The 14,429-nt window shown below is 36.4% G+C and overlaps 1 protein-coding gene across 5 annotated transcripts in view; it reads left to right on the top strand.

Annotated features, from left to right (window-relative positions):
• The window catches only part of ANAPC10 (anaphase promoting complex subunit 10), a 261,798-nt gene that overhangs the window by 1,150 nt on the left and 246,219 nt on the right, over positions 1-14,429 (top strand). For all 5 annotated transcript variants that reach the window (XR_007457915.1, XR_007457914.1, XR_007457913.1 and 2 more), the window contains exon 2: positions 2,132-2,258. Coding sequence is in view for 2 of the 5 variants with exons in the window: in XM_049631196.1 (XP_049487153.1) it covers positions 2,144-2,258 (115 nt within the window). In the remaining 3 variants the exon portion in view is untranslated. The remainder of the gene's footprint in view (positions 1-2,131; positions 2,259-14,429) is intronic.

Here is a 14,429-nt window from a genome sequence, read left to right as displayed (position 1 = left end):
AGAGAGAGCAAGTAGGGGAGGGGCACAGAGAGAGGGAGACAGAATCCCAAGCAGGCTCCGTGCTGTCAGCACAGAGCCTGGTGCAGTGCTGGAACCCATGAACTGTGAGATCATGACCTGAGCTGAAGCCAAAAGTCAGATGCTTAACCAACTGAGCCACCCAGGGGCCCCAAAGATTTTTTTTTTTTCATGTTTGCATAGACTTACCAAGATTAACAAAAGATGAGAAAGTTCCAGTAAATTTTTGGGTTTAGAATGGGTCAGTTATTCACTTCTACGCCTTGAAACCTTTTTTCTGACATTATCTTCTCTGGCAAGAGCACACATAAGTTAAACTTTTGACAACTAGTGGGGAGAAGTGATTTTTCTGTTTCACTTAATGGACTATTTAAAATGGAGACCAGTATCTCATTGTGGTTTTGTTTGCATTTCTCTGATGATTAGTGATGTTGAGTATCTTTTCATGTATCTGTTGTGAGATATCACCTTATGTCTGTCAGAATGGGTAGAATCAAAAAGATAAGAAATAAGAAGTGTTAGCAACGATGCTGGAGAAAAAGGAACCCTTGTGCATTGTTGAAGGGAATGTGAATTGGTGCAAACACTGTGGGAAACAGTATGGAAGTTCTTCAAAAAATTATAAATAGAATTACTATATAATCCAGTAGTTCCACTACTAGGTAATTTACCCAAAGAAAATAAAAACACTAATTTGAAAGGATATATGCACCCCAGTGTTCACTGCAGTATTATTTACCATAGCCAAGATGTGGAAGCAACACAAATGTCCATCAGTGGATGAATGAATAAGGAAGATGTGGTATACACACACACATAGAGAGAGATAGATAAATAGATAGGTAGATACACACACATTATGAAATACTAGCCATAAAAAAAGAATGTGGTCTTGCCATTTGCAACCACATGGATGGACCTAGGGGGTATAAGGCTAAATTAAATAAGTCTGAAATAAGAAAGAAATAAGAGAAATAAGAAATAAGAGAAAGACAAATATCATATGATTTCACTCGTGTGGAATTTAAGAAACAAAACAAGCAGAAAAAAATAAACAGACTGTTAAATTCAGAGAACAGTTTTCTAGAGGGGAGGTGGATGGGAGGATGGGTGAGACACATAAAGGGGATTAAGAGTAAACCTACAGTGATGAGCACAGAGAAATGTATAGAATTGTTGAATCATATGTTGTACACCTGGAACTAATATAACACTGTATATTATATTTTAATAAAAAGTTATCAAAAACAAGTTTACATTTGCTAAATAAAAAATGGAAACGGATATTTACATATTCCTGGAATAAGAATATTTCTAGATTTTTTTTAAAGTTTGTTTTTGACAGAGAGAGAGAGACAGACAGACAGATCGTGAACAGGGGAGGGGCAGAGAGAAAGGGAGACACAGAATGCAAAGCAGGCTCCAGACTCTGAGCTGTCACCATAGAGCCTGACGTAGGGCTCAAACTCACGGACTGCGAGTTCATGACCTGAGCCAAAGTCGGATGCCCAACCTACTGAGCCATCCAGGCGCCCCTGGAATACGAATATTTCAGTTTAACTTCTCTAAAGAAAAAAATTCATTTGAATTAAGAACTTTTACTCAGAGGGGTACCTGGCTGGCTTAGTTGGTGAAGCATGCGACTCTTGACCTTGGGGTTGTGAGTTTGAGCCCAACGTTGGGTGTAGAGATTACTTAAAAATAAAATCGTTTTTAAAAAAAAGAATTTTTATTCAGAGAGGTATAGAATTGTATAGCATTATGGAATTATAGATCAAGTCAGCCCCTTTTAGAGGTAAGAAATAAAGCCCAGACCTGCCTGAAGTCTAAGCTAGTTAAAGGAGAGGCTGAAGTTGAAACTCTGATCCCATGCTCTTTTGACTATTATACTCTACTGTTTGCACATCTTGTAAATCATAATATATTTTAGAAACAAAAATTGAATTCCTAAGATTTTTTAATTATAGTGGTTGAGTTAGGTTAACTTCATTTGAGAAATAGATGATTAATATCAAGGGTAGTGATCCATTTTGCTACTAAATTTTAATTTTTACCTTTTGTAGAAAGAAACTCAGGTCATGGTATAATGTGGATATTCTTGTTTTCTTCGTAGAATATTTTAAAAATGACCACACCAAACAAGACACCTCCTGGTGCTGACCCTAAGCAGTTGGAAAGGACTGGAACAGTACGGGAAATTGGGTCACAAGCTGTTTGGTCACTCTCATCGTGCAAACCAGGTAAACAAAACAAAACAAAAACCAAAAAAGTTGTTTGTGATAACTATTTACAGTTTCCTTGTACACAGGACTGGCTTTAATATTCTTTTTTGTTTAGATGGTTTATTTTAATTTTAAACTAAATTAATTGAGTTTTCATTTGTTATATATTTCTTCCCATTTGTTTTACTAATTCCACTTTAAGTTAACTGCAGGTTTCATAAGGTCTCTTCTTTATCCTCCTCTATCTCTGCAATGATTTAATTATTTGGCGAGCATTTTTTGTTGGTTATCTCTCTAGATGGGATAGGTGGGTGATACATTTTTTGAGTCATTGCATGTTCCTTTGTTTTACTTTATTTTATTTTACTTTTTTATATATATATATTTTAGATATATAGATAACTTTATTTTACTTTTTTTAAGAGTTTATGTTTTATTGTTTTATTTTACTTTATTTTACTCTTTATTTTATTTTATTTTATTTTACTTTATTTTACTCTTTTTTATAGATAACTTTATTTTACTCTTTTTTTTAAAGAGTTTATGTTTTATTGTTTTAAGTTTATTTATTTATTTTTGAGAGAGAGCACATGAGTGGGGTGGACAGAGAGAGAAAATCCAAAGCAGGCTCTGCCCTGTCAGCACAGAGCCTGATGCAGAGCTCAAACTCACAAACTGTTGAGATCATGACCTGAGCTGAAATCAAGAGTCAGATGTTCAACTGAGTGAGCCATCCAGGCACCCCTTTTTCTTTTAAAAAGTTTTATTTTTTTATTTTTTATTTTACTCTTGATTGGGATAGAATTTTTGGGTCGTGGTCCTCTTCTCAAAAATTTGTGGTACTATATCATTATTTCCTTTTTGTTGCAAATAAGAAAGCCTATGCTTGTCTCTCTTTTTTTCTAAGTAACTTGTTCTTTCTTTCTGGAAGCACTTAAACTTTTTTTTTTGTTTTTTAACATTCATTTATTTTTGAGAGAGAGCAAGCGCATGAGTGAAGGTGGGGGAGGGGCAGAGAGAGAGGGAGACATGGAATCTGAAGCAGGCTCCAGGCTCCAATCTGTCAGCACAGAGCCTGATACATGGCCCAAACCCACAAACCATGAGATCATCACCTGAGCCAAAGTCAGATCCTCAACCAACTGAACCTTCCAGGTGCCCCTAAACTTTTCTATTCTTAAAGTTCAAGACTTTTGCCAGGATATGCCAGGATACATGTGTATCTTTTCTCTCATCTGTCTAACTTGTAATTTGATGGGCATTTTCAATCTGTAGACTTAAGCTCAGAGAAAGTTTTTTAGCTTGAGTAACGTTAATTATAATTTTATTGGTTTAATAACATTTTCCAAAGTTTCCTTTGGAAACTTGTTATTTACACATTAAGACTGCTATAGCAATATTCCCAACCAAGCCTCTTGTTTCCTCTTAGGATTCCTTTCTCTCTGTTTTTATAAGTAATTTTTGGGGTATAATTTATTTACAATAAAACTCACCTTTTTTAGGTGTTATAGTTGTGTGAATTTTAACAAACTCCAAGCACCATCACAATCAAATATAGAGTATTTCCATTATCTAAAAAAATTCCCTCATGCCCTTTTGTAGTCACTCTACTGCCCCCTTCCTAGCTCCTGACAGCCTTTGATCTGTTTTGTATCCCTCTGGTTATACGTTTCCGAGAATGTGTGTAAATGTAATCACACTGTATGTAGCTTTCTAGGACTGGCTATTTCACTTAGTATTTGTGATTTTTTCCATGCTGTTACATATATCAGTAGTTTGTTCCTTTTTATTGCTGATTACTGTGCCACTGTATGGTTATACCATAATTTGTTTACCTATTCACCAGTTAGTGGAAATCTAGGTTCGTGGTAGCCAGCTTCCAAAATGGTCCCAGTGATCCTTGTCTCCTGGTATTCATGCCTTAATGTTGACTTCTCCTGCAGTGTGTCAGGATTGGTCTCTGGAACTGGTAGAATATGGCAGAGGTGATAGTATGTGACTTCTGAGATTAGATTGAAAAAAGACATTGTGATTATGCCTTGTTCTCATTTTGATCACTCACTAGAAGTCAGCTGCCATTTTGTGAGGAAACAAGGGATCTGGTGAAGAGGTTTGTGTGGCAAGGAGCTCTGGCTTCCTGACAGTAGCCAATGAAGAACTGAGGCTTCTTGTCAACAGCCAGATGATCAAGCCATCTTAGAATGGATCCCCCAGCCCCAGTCAAGATTTCAGATAATTAATTGGTTTAGATAACTTGACTGCAAATTTCTGAACATTCCTGAACCAAAGTGCTCAATCAGGTTCCTCCCAAATTTCTGTCTCATAGAAATTGTGAAATAACGCATGTTTGGTGTTTTAAGCTGGTAAGGTTTGGGGTAATTGTTATGCAGCAATAGTTAAAATTACTTCTCATATTTGGTGATTATGGATAAGCTGCTATAAGCATTCATTACATGTTTTTGTGTGGACATATGTTTTCATTTGGGGGGGTAAATTCTTAGGAGCAAAATTCTGTAGAATTTGTAGGAGTAGAATTTGTTTTTATTTCTTCCTTCCCAATCTGTACCTTTTATTTCCTTTTCCTGTCTTACTGTGTTAGCCAAGGCTTCCAATATAACGTTGCATGGGAATGGTGAGAGGGGACATCCTTGTCTTATTCTTGATCTCAGTGAGGAAACTTTTTAGTTTCTCACTATTAAGTATGGTGTTAGCTGTTGGTTTTTTCATAGATACATAAAGTTGAGGAAGTTACCTTGGATTCTTAGTTTGTTGGTAGACTTCATGTTGAATGGGTGTTGGATTTTGTCAGATTCTTTCTGTATATTTGTTGATATGATCATATGGTTTTTTTTTTCCCTTAGCTTGTTGATATGATGGATTACATTAATTGATTTTGGAATATTGAACCAGCTTTGCATGCATGGAATAAATCCCACTTAGTTGTGGTTTATAATTCTTTTTATACATGGTTTCCTTTTGCTAATATTTTCTTGAGGATTTTTGCATCTGTGTTTGTGAGAGATACTGTTCTTTAACTTTCTTTGAATCCCTTTTTCTGGTTTTTGTATTAGGGTAATGCTGCCCTCATACAATGAGTTAGGAAATATTTTCTATGCTTCTGTTTTCTGGAAGAAATTGTAGAGAGTTGGTATTATTTCTTCTTTACATATTTGATAGAAGTCACCAGTGAAACCACCTAGCCCTGGTGATTTCTTTTGGAAGGTTATTAATTTTTTATTCAATTTCTATAGTAGATATAGACCTATTCAGATGATCTGTTTCTCCATGTGTGACTTTTGTTAGATTTTGTCTTTCAAGGAAATGGTCCATTTTATTTAAGATATTAAATTTGTGAGCGTAGAATTGTTTATAATACTCTTTTAGTTTCCTTTTTATTATCCATGTGATTAGTAGGCATGACCCCTCTTTTGTCAATGATACCAGTAATTTGTGTCCTCTCTCTTTTTTTCTTGGTTAGCCTGGCTGGAGGTTTATTGATTTTATTGACCTTTCAAAGAACCAGCTTGTGGTTTAAGTGACTTTTTCTCTATTAATTTACCTGTTTTCAGTTTCATTGGTTTCTGCTCTAATTTACATTATTTCTTCTGCTTATTTGGGTTTAATTTGCTTTTCTTTTTCTTGGTTTTTAAGGTAAAAGCTTAGATTACTGATTCTAAATCTCTCTTTTCTAACATACATACTACATGCTATAAATTTCTCTGTAAGCAGTGCTCTTACTGCATTCTATAATTTTTTGGTAACTTTTATTTTCATTTTAATTCAGTTTCAGATATTTCGATTTCTTTTGATACTTCTTCCTTGATTCATATGTTGCTCAATCTCCAAATATTTTGGGATTTTCCAGTTATCTGTTAGTGGTTTCTAGTTTAATTCTGTTGTTGTTTGAGAGCCTGTTTTGTATGATTTCTATTCTTTTAAATTTTTGTGTATAATTTATAGGCCAGAATGTGGTCCATCTTTGTGAATGTTATTTATATATGAGTATGACAAAAATTGTGTATTCTTGAGAAGCTTGCATATTCTGTTGACACCTGATAAACTAATCAATAAGTGTCAATTTGATCAAGTTGATTGATGGTGCTATTCAGTTCAACTATATCCTTATTGATTTTCTGCCTGATGGGTAAAGGCTAAGATTCAGAATTTAAAATTCTTTAGGTGTCCTTGTTTTTGTTTTCCTTGTTATTTTTGGATTTCCCTAGAGGCTCATTAAATGGAGTCTAAGCTTACAGTTCTTTGAATTGTAACCTTCTGATATTATATAGGAGCCCTGCTGATATGATGGTCAGTTGTAGGGGGAACAGAAGCGTTCTATAATCCTGTGACTAGATCATAGAATTTTAGTAGGTCTATTTCCATAGCTGTGACCTTTACAAGTGCTTCTCAACTTTCCCTACACCCCACTTATATGGGAGACAGGAAGGCTAGAGGAGTCTGGAGTTGGGTATTTTTCTTCCATGTCAGCTAGGCTGTAGTAAAACTCACGTTGGTTAGATTTGAAAACAGTTTTCCTAGAAGACAGATCTTTGCTAAGGACAGCAGGATGCTCTGGGTGTATTTCACAGTGATTACTTTTCTGCTACCTCTGCAGGAAGCACTGGAGAATTTTCTTTGATCTTTACTTTGAAGGGGACCTGGTGGGGCTCCTAGAGGTAAAATTCTTGAAAAGGTGCAGCTCTTCCTAAGGTTGGGCTTCTAGGAGTTTTTATCTCTCAACCTAGTCTACACTTAGTTGCCAGCAATTAGTCAATTACTCTTAAAGTTTTCCTACCAGTTGCTGACTCCAGCAGCATTTGCTACTTCCGGTAAGCTGTGATTCTGTGTTTTGTTTTGTTTTGTTTTGTTTTTTCAGTTTCCTGGGTGGTGGTTTGCCCTGTGACCTGAATTCTCTTTAAGACCTAAGATGTATTATTGATTTTTCAGTAGGTTTGGCTTCTTTTCATTGTTATTGTGAGGATGAAAATGACATTTTCCAAGCTTTTTATGTGTCAGACTGGAAGCTGGATGTTTTTCCTTTTCCTTTTAAACTATATATATCTTTATATTTGAAGTGGATTTCTCATAGACAGCACTGGGTCTTGGTTTTTAATTTATTTAAACCTGTGCACTGTCAGTGTAGACCCTGATGAGGAGTTTGATCTCATGAACCATGAGATCATGACTTGAGCTGAAATCAAGAGTTAGATGCTTAACTGACTGAGCCACCCAAGCACCCCTTGGTTTTTAATTTAATCTGTTATTCTTCATCTTTTAATTGAGAGGCATTTGTTGGTTATTATTTATTTATAATTATTCATTATTTTTGATGTCATTAGATTTAAAACTACTATCTTGGAATTTTCCTTATTTTTTTCCTGTTGATGTTTTTTCTCTTTTTTTTTTTTCCTGTTTTTGGGTAAATTCAGTATTTTTTTTATGATTCTGTGTTATCTCCACTATTAACATTATTGGTTATATATCCTTTTTGATATTTTTGAGTGGTTGCCCTGAGGATTCCTTTTTTTTTTTAATTTTTTTTTTTTTAATCTTTATGTTTAAGAGAGAAAGAGAGAGAGAGAGACAGAGACAGAGAGACAGAGCGCGAGCAGGGGAGGGGCAGAGAGAGAGGGAGACACGGAATCTGAAGCAGGCTCCAGGCTCTGAGCTGTCAGCGAACATGATGCGGGGCTCGGACTCACGGACCGTGAGATCATGACCTGAGCTGAAGTCAGACGTTAACCCACTGAGCCACCCAGGCGCCCCTGCCCTAAGGATTTCAATATATATCTCTAATCATCACTTCATAGTAGTATACCACCATAGGTACGGTATATGAATCCTTCAAAAGGATACTTGCAATTTTTACCTCTAATCCTTTATGCCATTTTTGTCATACATTTGACTTTTGCATATTTTAAACTGCTGAATATATTGGTGCTATTTTTGTTTTAAAAGGTAAATTATAGTTTGAAGCAATTAAGAAATGAAAACTACTTTTTATTAATTTTTTCAGTTTTTGGAACTTAATTTCTTTTAATAGATTCAAGTCTTCTATCTGGTATCATATTCCTCTTACCTGAAGAACTTTCTTTAACATATTTATGTATTGTAGGTCTGCCAGCAATGTTTGGTTGAAAATTTTTTCATTTTGATTTTAGTACTGTGGTATATTTTCCCTGCATGGAATTCTAGGTTGGTAGATTTTTTATTTTACTACTTTAAAGATGTCATTCCATTATTTTCTGGCTTGCATAGTTTCTGAAGAGAAATCTGCTGTAGTTAATGTAGCTTTTTCCTAGTTGCCTTTAAGATCTTTGCTTTTCAGTAGAATGATTATGATGTGTCAGAGTGTGTGTGTTTGTGTGTGTGTGTGTTTAATTCTGTTTGAGATTCACTGAGATTCTTGCATCTTCTGGTTTGATGTCTTGCATTATTTTACAAAAATTCATGGTCATTATTTTTTTAAGTATTTCTTTTGCTCCGTTTCTTCTCTGTTGTCCTTCTATGAATCCAGTTATACATATGCTAGACTATTTGATTTTTCTAAACTGTTTGTTATTGTCCCATAGCTTTTAGGTGCTTTTTTTTTCCACTTTTTTTTTTTCTTCTCATTTTGTTTTCCTCTGGATATTTTTTTATTGATCTAGCTTCAAGTCCACTACTTCTTTCTTTGGCTTTGTTGAGTTTCATCTCTGATATGGTGGTTTTTTATTTATAGCTTTTCCATTTGACCCTTTAAAAATTTTTTTTGGAAATATTTTTTTTTTAAGTTATCTCCAGCCAACGTGGGACTTGAACTCACAACTCTGAGATCAAGAGTCACATGCTCCACTGACTGAGCCAGCCAGCTGACCCTCCATTTGACTCCTGAGAAGTTTTTAATCTCTGTTGAAATTTCCTGTTTGTTCAAACATTTCATCTATCTTTTCCCGTAGATTCCTGAATATGTTAATCATAGTTGTTTGAAGTCTCTGTCCAGTAGTTCCAACATCTGGGTCATCTCTGAGTGTATTTCTATTGATTGTTTTGCCTTTTAGTAATATTGTTTTTCTTGCATGTTTGAGTGTCCTAATCTTTTATTGAATGCTAAATATCATGTTAGTGGATACTGAGAGAAATGGTGGTTACACTTTGAAATGGATACTTCTTTTCTACTGTCAGTCCTTTATTGTGGGGGTTGAGTTAGTTAGGAATTGACCTGGTTTTTTGTTTGTTTTGTTTTGTGTGGTTACCTTCAGTACCTCACAGGGTTCAAATTCCTCTAAATATGCCCAGTGCTTAATGGTGGTGGGGTTGCCAGAAGAGGTTTTTGTCTTTTTTTAATTTAAATTCCCATTGGTTAACATACAGTATAATATTAGTTTTAGGTGTACAATATAGTGATTCCATACTTCCATATATCACCTAGTGCTCATCACAACAAGTGCACTCCTTAATCCCTATCACCTATTTAACCCATCTTCCCACACACCTCCCCTCTGGTAACCATCAGTTTGTTCTTTATAGTTAAGAGTCTGTTTCTTGGTTTGCCTCTCTCTTTTTTCCCCCTTGGCCCATTTGTATGGTTTCTTAAATTCCACATATGAGTGAAATCATATGGTATTTGTCTTTTTCTGACTGATTTATTTTGCTTAGCATAATTCTCTTTAGCTCCATCCATGTCATTGTAAATGGCAAGATTTCGTTCTTTTTTATGACTAATATTCTAGTGTGTGTGTGTGTGTGTGTGTGTGTGTGTGTGTATGTATATATATATATGCCACATCTTTTTTCATTTGTCAGTTGATGGGCACTTGGGCTGTTTTCATAATTTGGCTATTGTATATATCATGCTGCTATAAACATCAGTGCGTGTATATTACTCTAAATTAGTATTTTTGTATTTTGGGGGTAAATACCTAGTAATGCAATTGCTAGATCAAAGGGTAGTTCCACTTTTAACTTTTTGAGGAACCTCCATACTGTTTTCCAGAATGACTGCACCAGTTTGCATTCCCACCAACAGTGCCAGAGGGTTCCCCTTTCTCCACATCCTCACCAACATCTGTCATTTCTTCTGTTGTTGATTTTAGCCATTTTGACAGGTGTGAGGTGATATCTCATTGTAGTTTTGATTTATATTTCCCTGATGATCAGTGATGCTGAGCATCTTTTCATGTGTCTGTTGGCCATCTGTATGTCTTCTGCTCATTTTTAATTGGATTATTCATTTTTGGAGTGTTGAGATTTACAAGTTCTTTTTTTTTTTTAAGTTTTTATTTATTTATTTTGAGGGGGAGAGAGCAGGTGAGCAGGGGAAGGGCAGAGAGAGAGAGAGAGAGAGAGAGAGAATCACAAGCAGGCTCTGCACTGCCAGCACAGAGCCCAGCGTGGGGCTTGAACCCATGAACTGTGGGATCATGACCTGAGCTGAAACCAAGAGTCAGATGCTTAACCAAATGAGCCACCCTGGCCCCCCTACAAGTTCTTTATATATTTTGGATATTAACCCTTTACCCGATATGTCAATTGCAAATATATTCCTTCATTCCATCAGTTGCCTTTTAGTTTTGTTGATGGTTTCCTTCACTGTGCAGTAGCTCTTTATTTTGACGAAGTTGCAATAATTTATTTATGTTTTTGTTTCCCTTGCCTCAAAAGACATATGTAGAAAGAAGTTGCTATGGCTGATGTCAAAGAGGTTACTGCCTGTGTTCTCCAACCAGAGGAGTTATTTTTTTATTTGTTTTCTTTTCTAAGTAGGTTCCATGCTCACTGTGGGGCTTGAATTTAGGACCCTGAGATTAAGAGTCACGCATTCTACTGACTGGGTAGCCAGGCACCCCATTTTTAAAAATATATTTTACCCAACATGGGGCTTGGACTCACAATTCTGGGATCAAGAGTTGCAAGCTCTACTAACTGTGCCCACCCCCCACCCCCCACAAGAGGAGTTTTTTAATGTTCCTCCTCCACTTTCAGTTTTCAGCTATCTCTGTACCTCTGTGCTTCAGAGGGTGTCTCTCCATGCTCTTTCCCTGCCTTCAGCTGTAGAATGCTATACCTTGTTACTCAGTGTAGGGAATGAGAGGTAGGGCTTCTCTGGTTTCCTGGTCCAGCTTCAATCTTAGCCATCTCTTGTGTGCCTGGCCTCCAAGGTAGGGCTTTCTCAGCATTTTGGTCCTTGCTATGTGTGATAGCCAAACTCTGCCTTGTATCTGTGGCTAGTCTTTTGTGGGAGAGTTTCTGCCCTCTGCCCTACCCCCAGAGGAAGGACTGTTTCTTGCCTCTACCCCAGGCATAGAGGATTTTTTTTCTTTTAATCTTCTCCCTGCAAGGATGGGTCTTATCTGTCCTGGTGTCAGTAGGTTTGATGCTCATTCCTTAGCAGCTTAAGTCCTTTGTTCTGTTGGAGAGAAGGGTTTGGCAGGGAGGGTGGGGCTTTTTGCTTTTCCTGCAGTGGTGGTCACTTCCCTTCTTCAGGCAACCATTGAAGTAGCCTTTCTAGTCTCCTGCTCTCATATATGTGGTGAGGGCCCTTGGAAAGAGTCTGAGGGTCAATGTGAGTTCACTTTATATTTGGGACTACCAAGATTGCTGTACTTTTATGCTAGCCCACACTTGGCCTTTAGCAATTTGTTAAAGTTCTGTCTTATGTCTCATGTTAGTTTATTTGGTCGTTGTTCCTTCCTCCCATGCTCTACCACAGTTGGGAAAAGCTATATATCCTTTCTCTCCTGAGGCTGAGAGTTGCCCCTTCTTGGGTGTTAGGCTTTTGGGTTGCTGTGTTGTTTCAAGCTCTCATGTTTTTGAGGAAAATTATGAGTTTGTAATTTATCTAGCTTCTTCTTGTTTGAATGGGAGTGATGCCTTTTTCCAGCTTCCTACATCCTGGACTGCTTCAGAAGTTTCTAATATTCTTCATAGTATCAAATAGTTCTGTGAATTTGCTCAAATCAAACACTTCCCATTGCTTGACCTAGTAGCATAATTCAAACTGGTGGCTTACTGTGTCAATAATGGGGTATAAATCAATGTCCATTCACATCCTTTTATGCTATGAATTTTGCGGAGGGCAACACATACCTGGCTCCCTGAAGATGCCCCACTGCTCTGACATCTTGGAGGTACAGAAGAGAACAATAGCTAACACTCTCCGCCAGGAGAGTGGTGGGATTGCTACAAAATGTGTTAGGTACAAAAGTGATGCAGTTCATCAGTTTTGTGTCATACATTTTACTTCCATCACCTTTGGGTATTTCACTAAATACCATTGTATGGTTATACATAAAGAATGACTGACTGGGGTGCCTGGGTGGCTCAGTCGGTTGAGTGTCCGACTTCAGCTCAGGTCATGATCTCATGGTTTGTGGGTTCACACCCCGCGTCAGGCTCTGTGCTGACAGCTCAGAGCCTGCAGCCAGCTTCAGATTCTGTCTCTGACTCTCTCTGCCCCTCCCCCACTTGTGCTCTGTCTCTCTGTCTCTAAAATAAATAAACATTAAAAAAAAAGAATGACTACTCTTTATTAATGAGAAATAGCAATTAATGAGAAGGTTAATTGTTTAGCTTTTGCTTTGCTATGGTCAGGTATTTTTCATTTTTAGGCAGCAGACAGTTGCTGAAATCTATAATACTGTTAGTAAAAGATAAAAGCATAGAATCCTGGCTTTACATCCTGGAGTTTACAGTCTAATGGAGGAATTATAGCTTTAAACTAGGCATTATTTTACAGTGTAATAATTTATAACTTTTATTTAGCATTTACTAAATGTTTTAAGTACTTTATGTGTATATGCAGTATCTGCTGTTATTTTTATCATTTTCCAAATGAGGAAACGATAGTACAGAAAGATTAAGTAATTTGATAGCGATCATGGGATTAGTGGGAATCCTGCGATTCAAGGCAGTCAGGTTCTGTGGTATCGTATTGCTTTCTACTAAGCATGGGCTCAGTGTAGTAGTGGCTGAGAAGGGAAGTGATTGATTCTGCCTAACAGATCAGGGAAGGCTTCATGGAGATGCTTATCTTACATGATGGAGTAAGAATAGCGTTTCACCGAATAAGGACATAAAGGCAAGAGAAACAGTATGCACACAGGTGTACAGCTGAGACAAAACAAAGCTCATTCAAAAATTTTAGGTAAAACTAGAACAGAGGGAAGTGGCATAGGCAAAGCTAGTTAGGTAGAGGCCTGATCATTGTTAAACAGTTGACACTTTACTGTATACAGCCATTGAAAAACTTTAAGTAGCAGAGTAAAACAGTATTTGTTCATATTTGAGAAGTGTAGAGGATGTATTGAAGTGAAGCAAGGTTAGCGGCAAAGAAGTCGTTTAAAAGACGTGTAAGAATTCAGGTGAGAGGTGACATATGGAAGAATTTTAATAAACTTTCAAAATGTTAATAACAGTTTGTTGGAGGTACAAATTTACTTGCCTGCTATAGTGTGGTAGTAGTATAGAGCTTTGAAAAGTTATTATTCTGTCTCTGGAAATACTGGTTCAATATTTCACTCAGATTAAAATTGGAATGTATTTAGTAGATTCAGCTTAATTGAAGACACATCACAAAACAATTCCACAATTCAGCACAATTGTCAGTCTCTGCCCAAGAGACTGGAAAAACTGAAGGTCAGATTTGTGTGGCCGCTAGCATTATAAGAGAGTCTTATTAGAGTAACTTAATCATTTAATTCCGTAAGCACTAAATTCATACCAGGTTGGGAAACAAAATTAAGGGGAAAAATAGGTACATCCTCTATGTTTGACTCTATATTTGATACTTTACAAGCCAACAAAAATAAGGATTTAGTGAGGCTGTATTTTGTGAACATCTTCCAGGATATATTTTCCACTTGATTTATATCTTTTACCAAGGCATTGCTTTTATTAATTAATTTTAGAGGCATAATTCAATGGTATAAGTTCTGTTTTTCTTTAAAAAAGTTACTAAATTTAAATCTTTTTAAGTTCACGCTATAACTGACAATTGTGATCATTGAGTGAATTTCTCATTGAATAGCAGTATGTGCATTGGTGAGAATAAAACAGCAGTATAAGAAATAGATCAAGAAAGGCCTTTCTTGGAAAATGAAATTTGTGCTGAGATATAAATGTTAGGAAGAATCCATTGTGCAAAGATTTCAGACAAGAATCTCTCTGACACAGGAAACAGGTAATTCAGAGGCTCTAAGCTAAATGGTTTGG

The sequence above is a fragment of the Panthera uncia genome, chromosome B1 (assembly GCF_023721935.1).
Source record: "Panthera uncia isolate 11264 chromosome B1, Puncia_PCG_1.0, whole genome shotgun sequence".
Lineage (NCBI taxonomy): Eukaryota > Metazoa > Chordata > Mammalia > Carnivora > Felidae > Panthera > Panthera uncia.
Note: the sequence above shows the minus strand (reverse complement) of the source record. Positions and strands in the feature narration are given on the sequence as shown.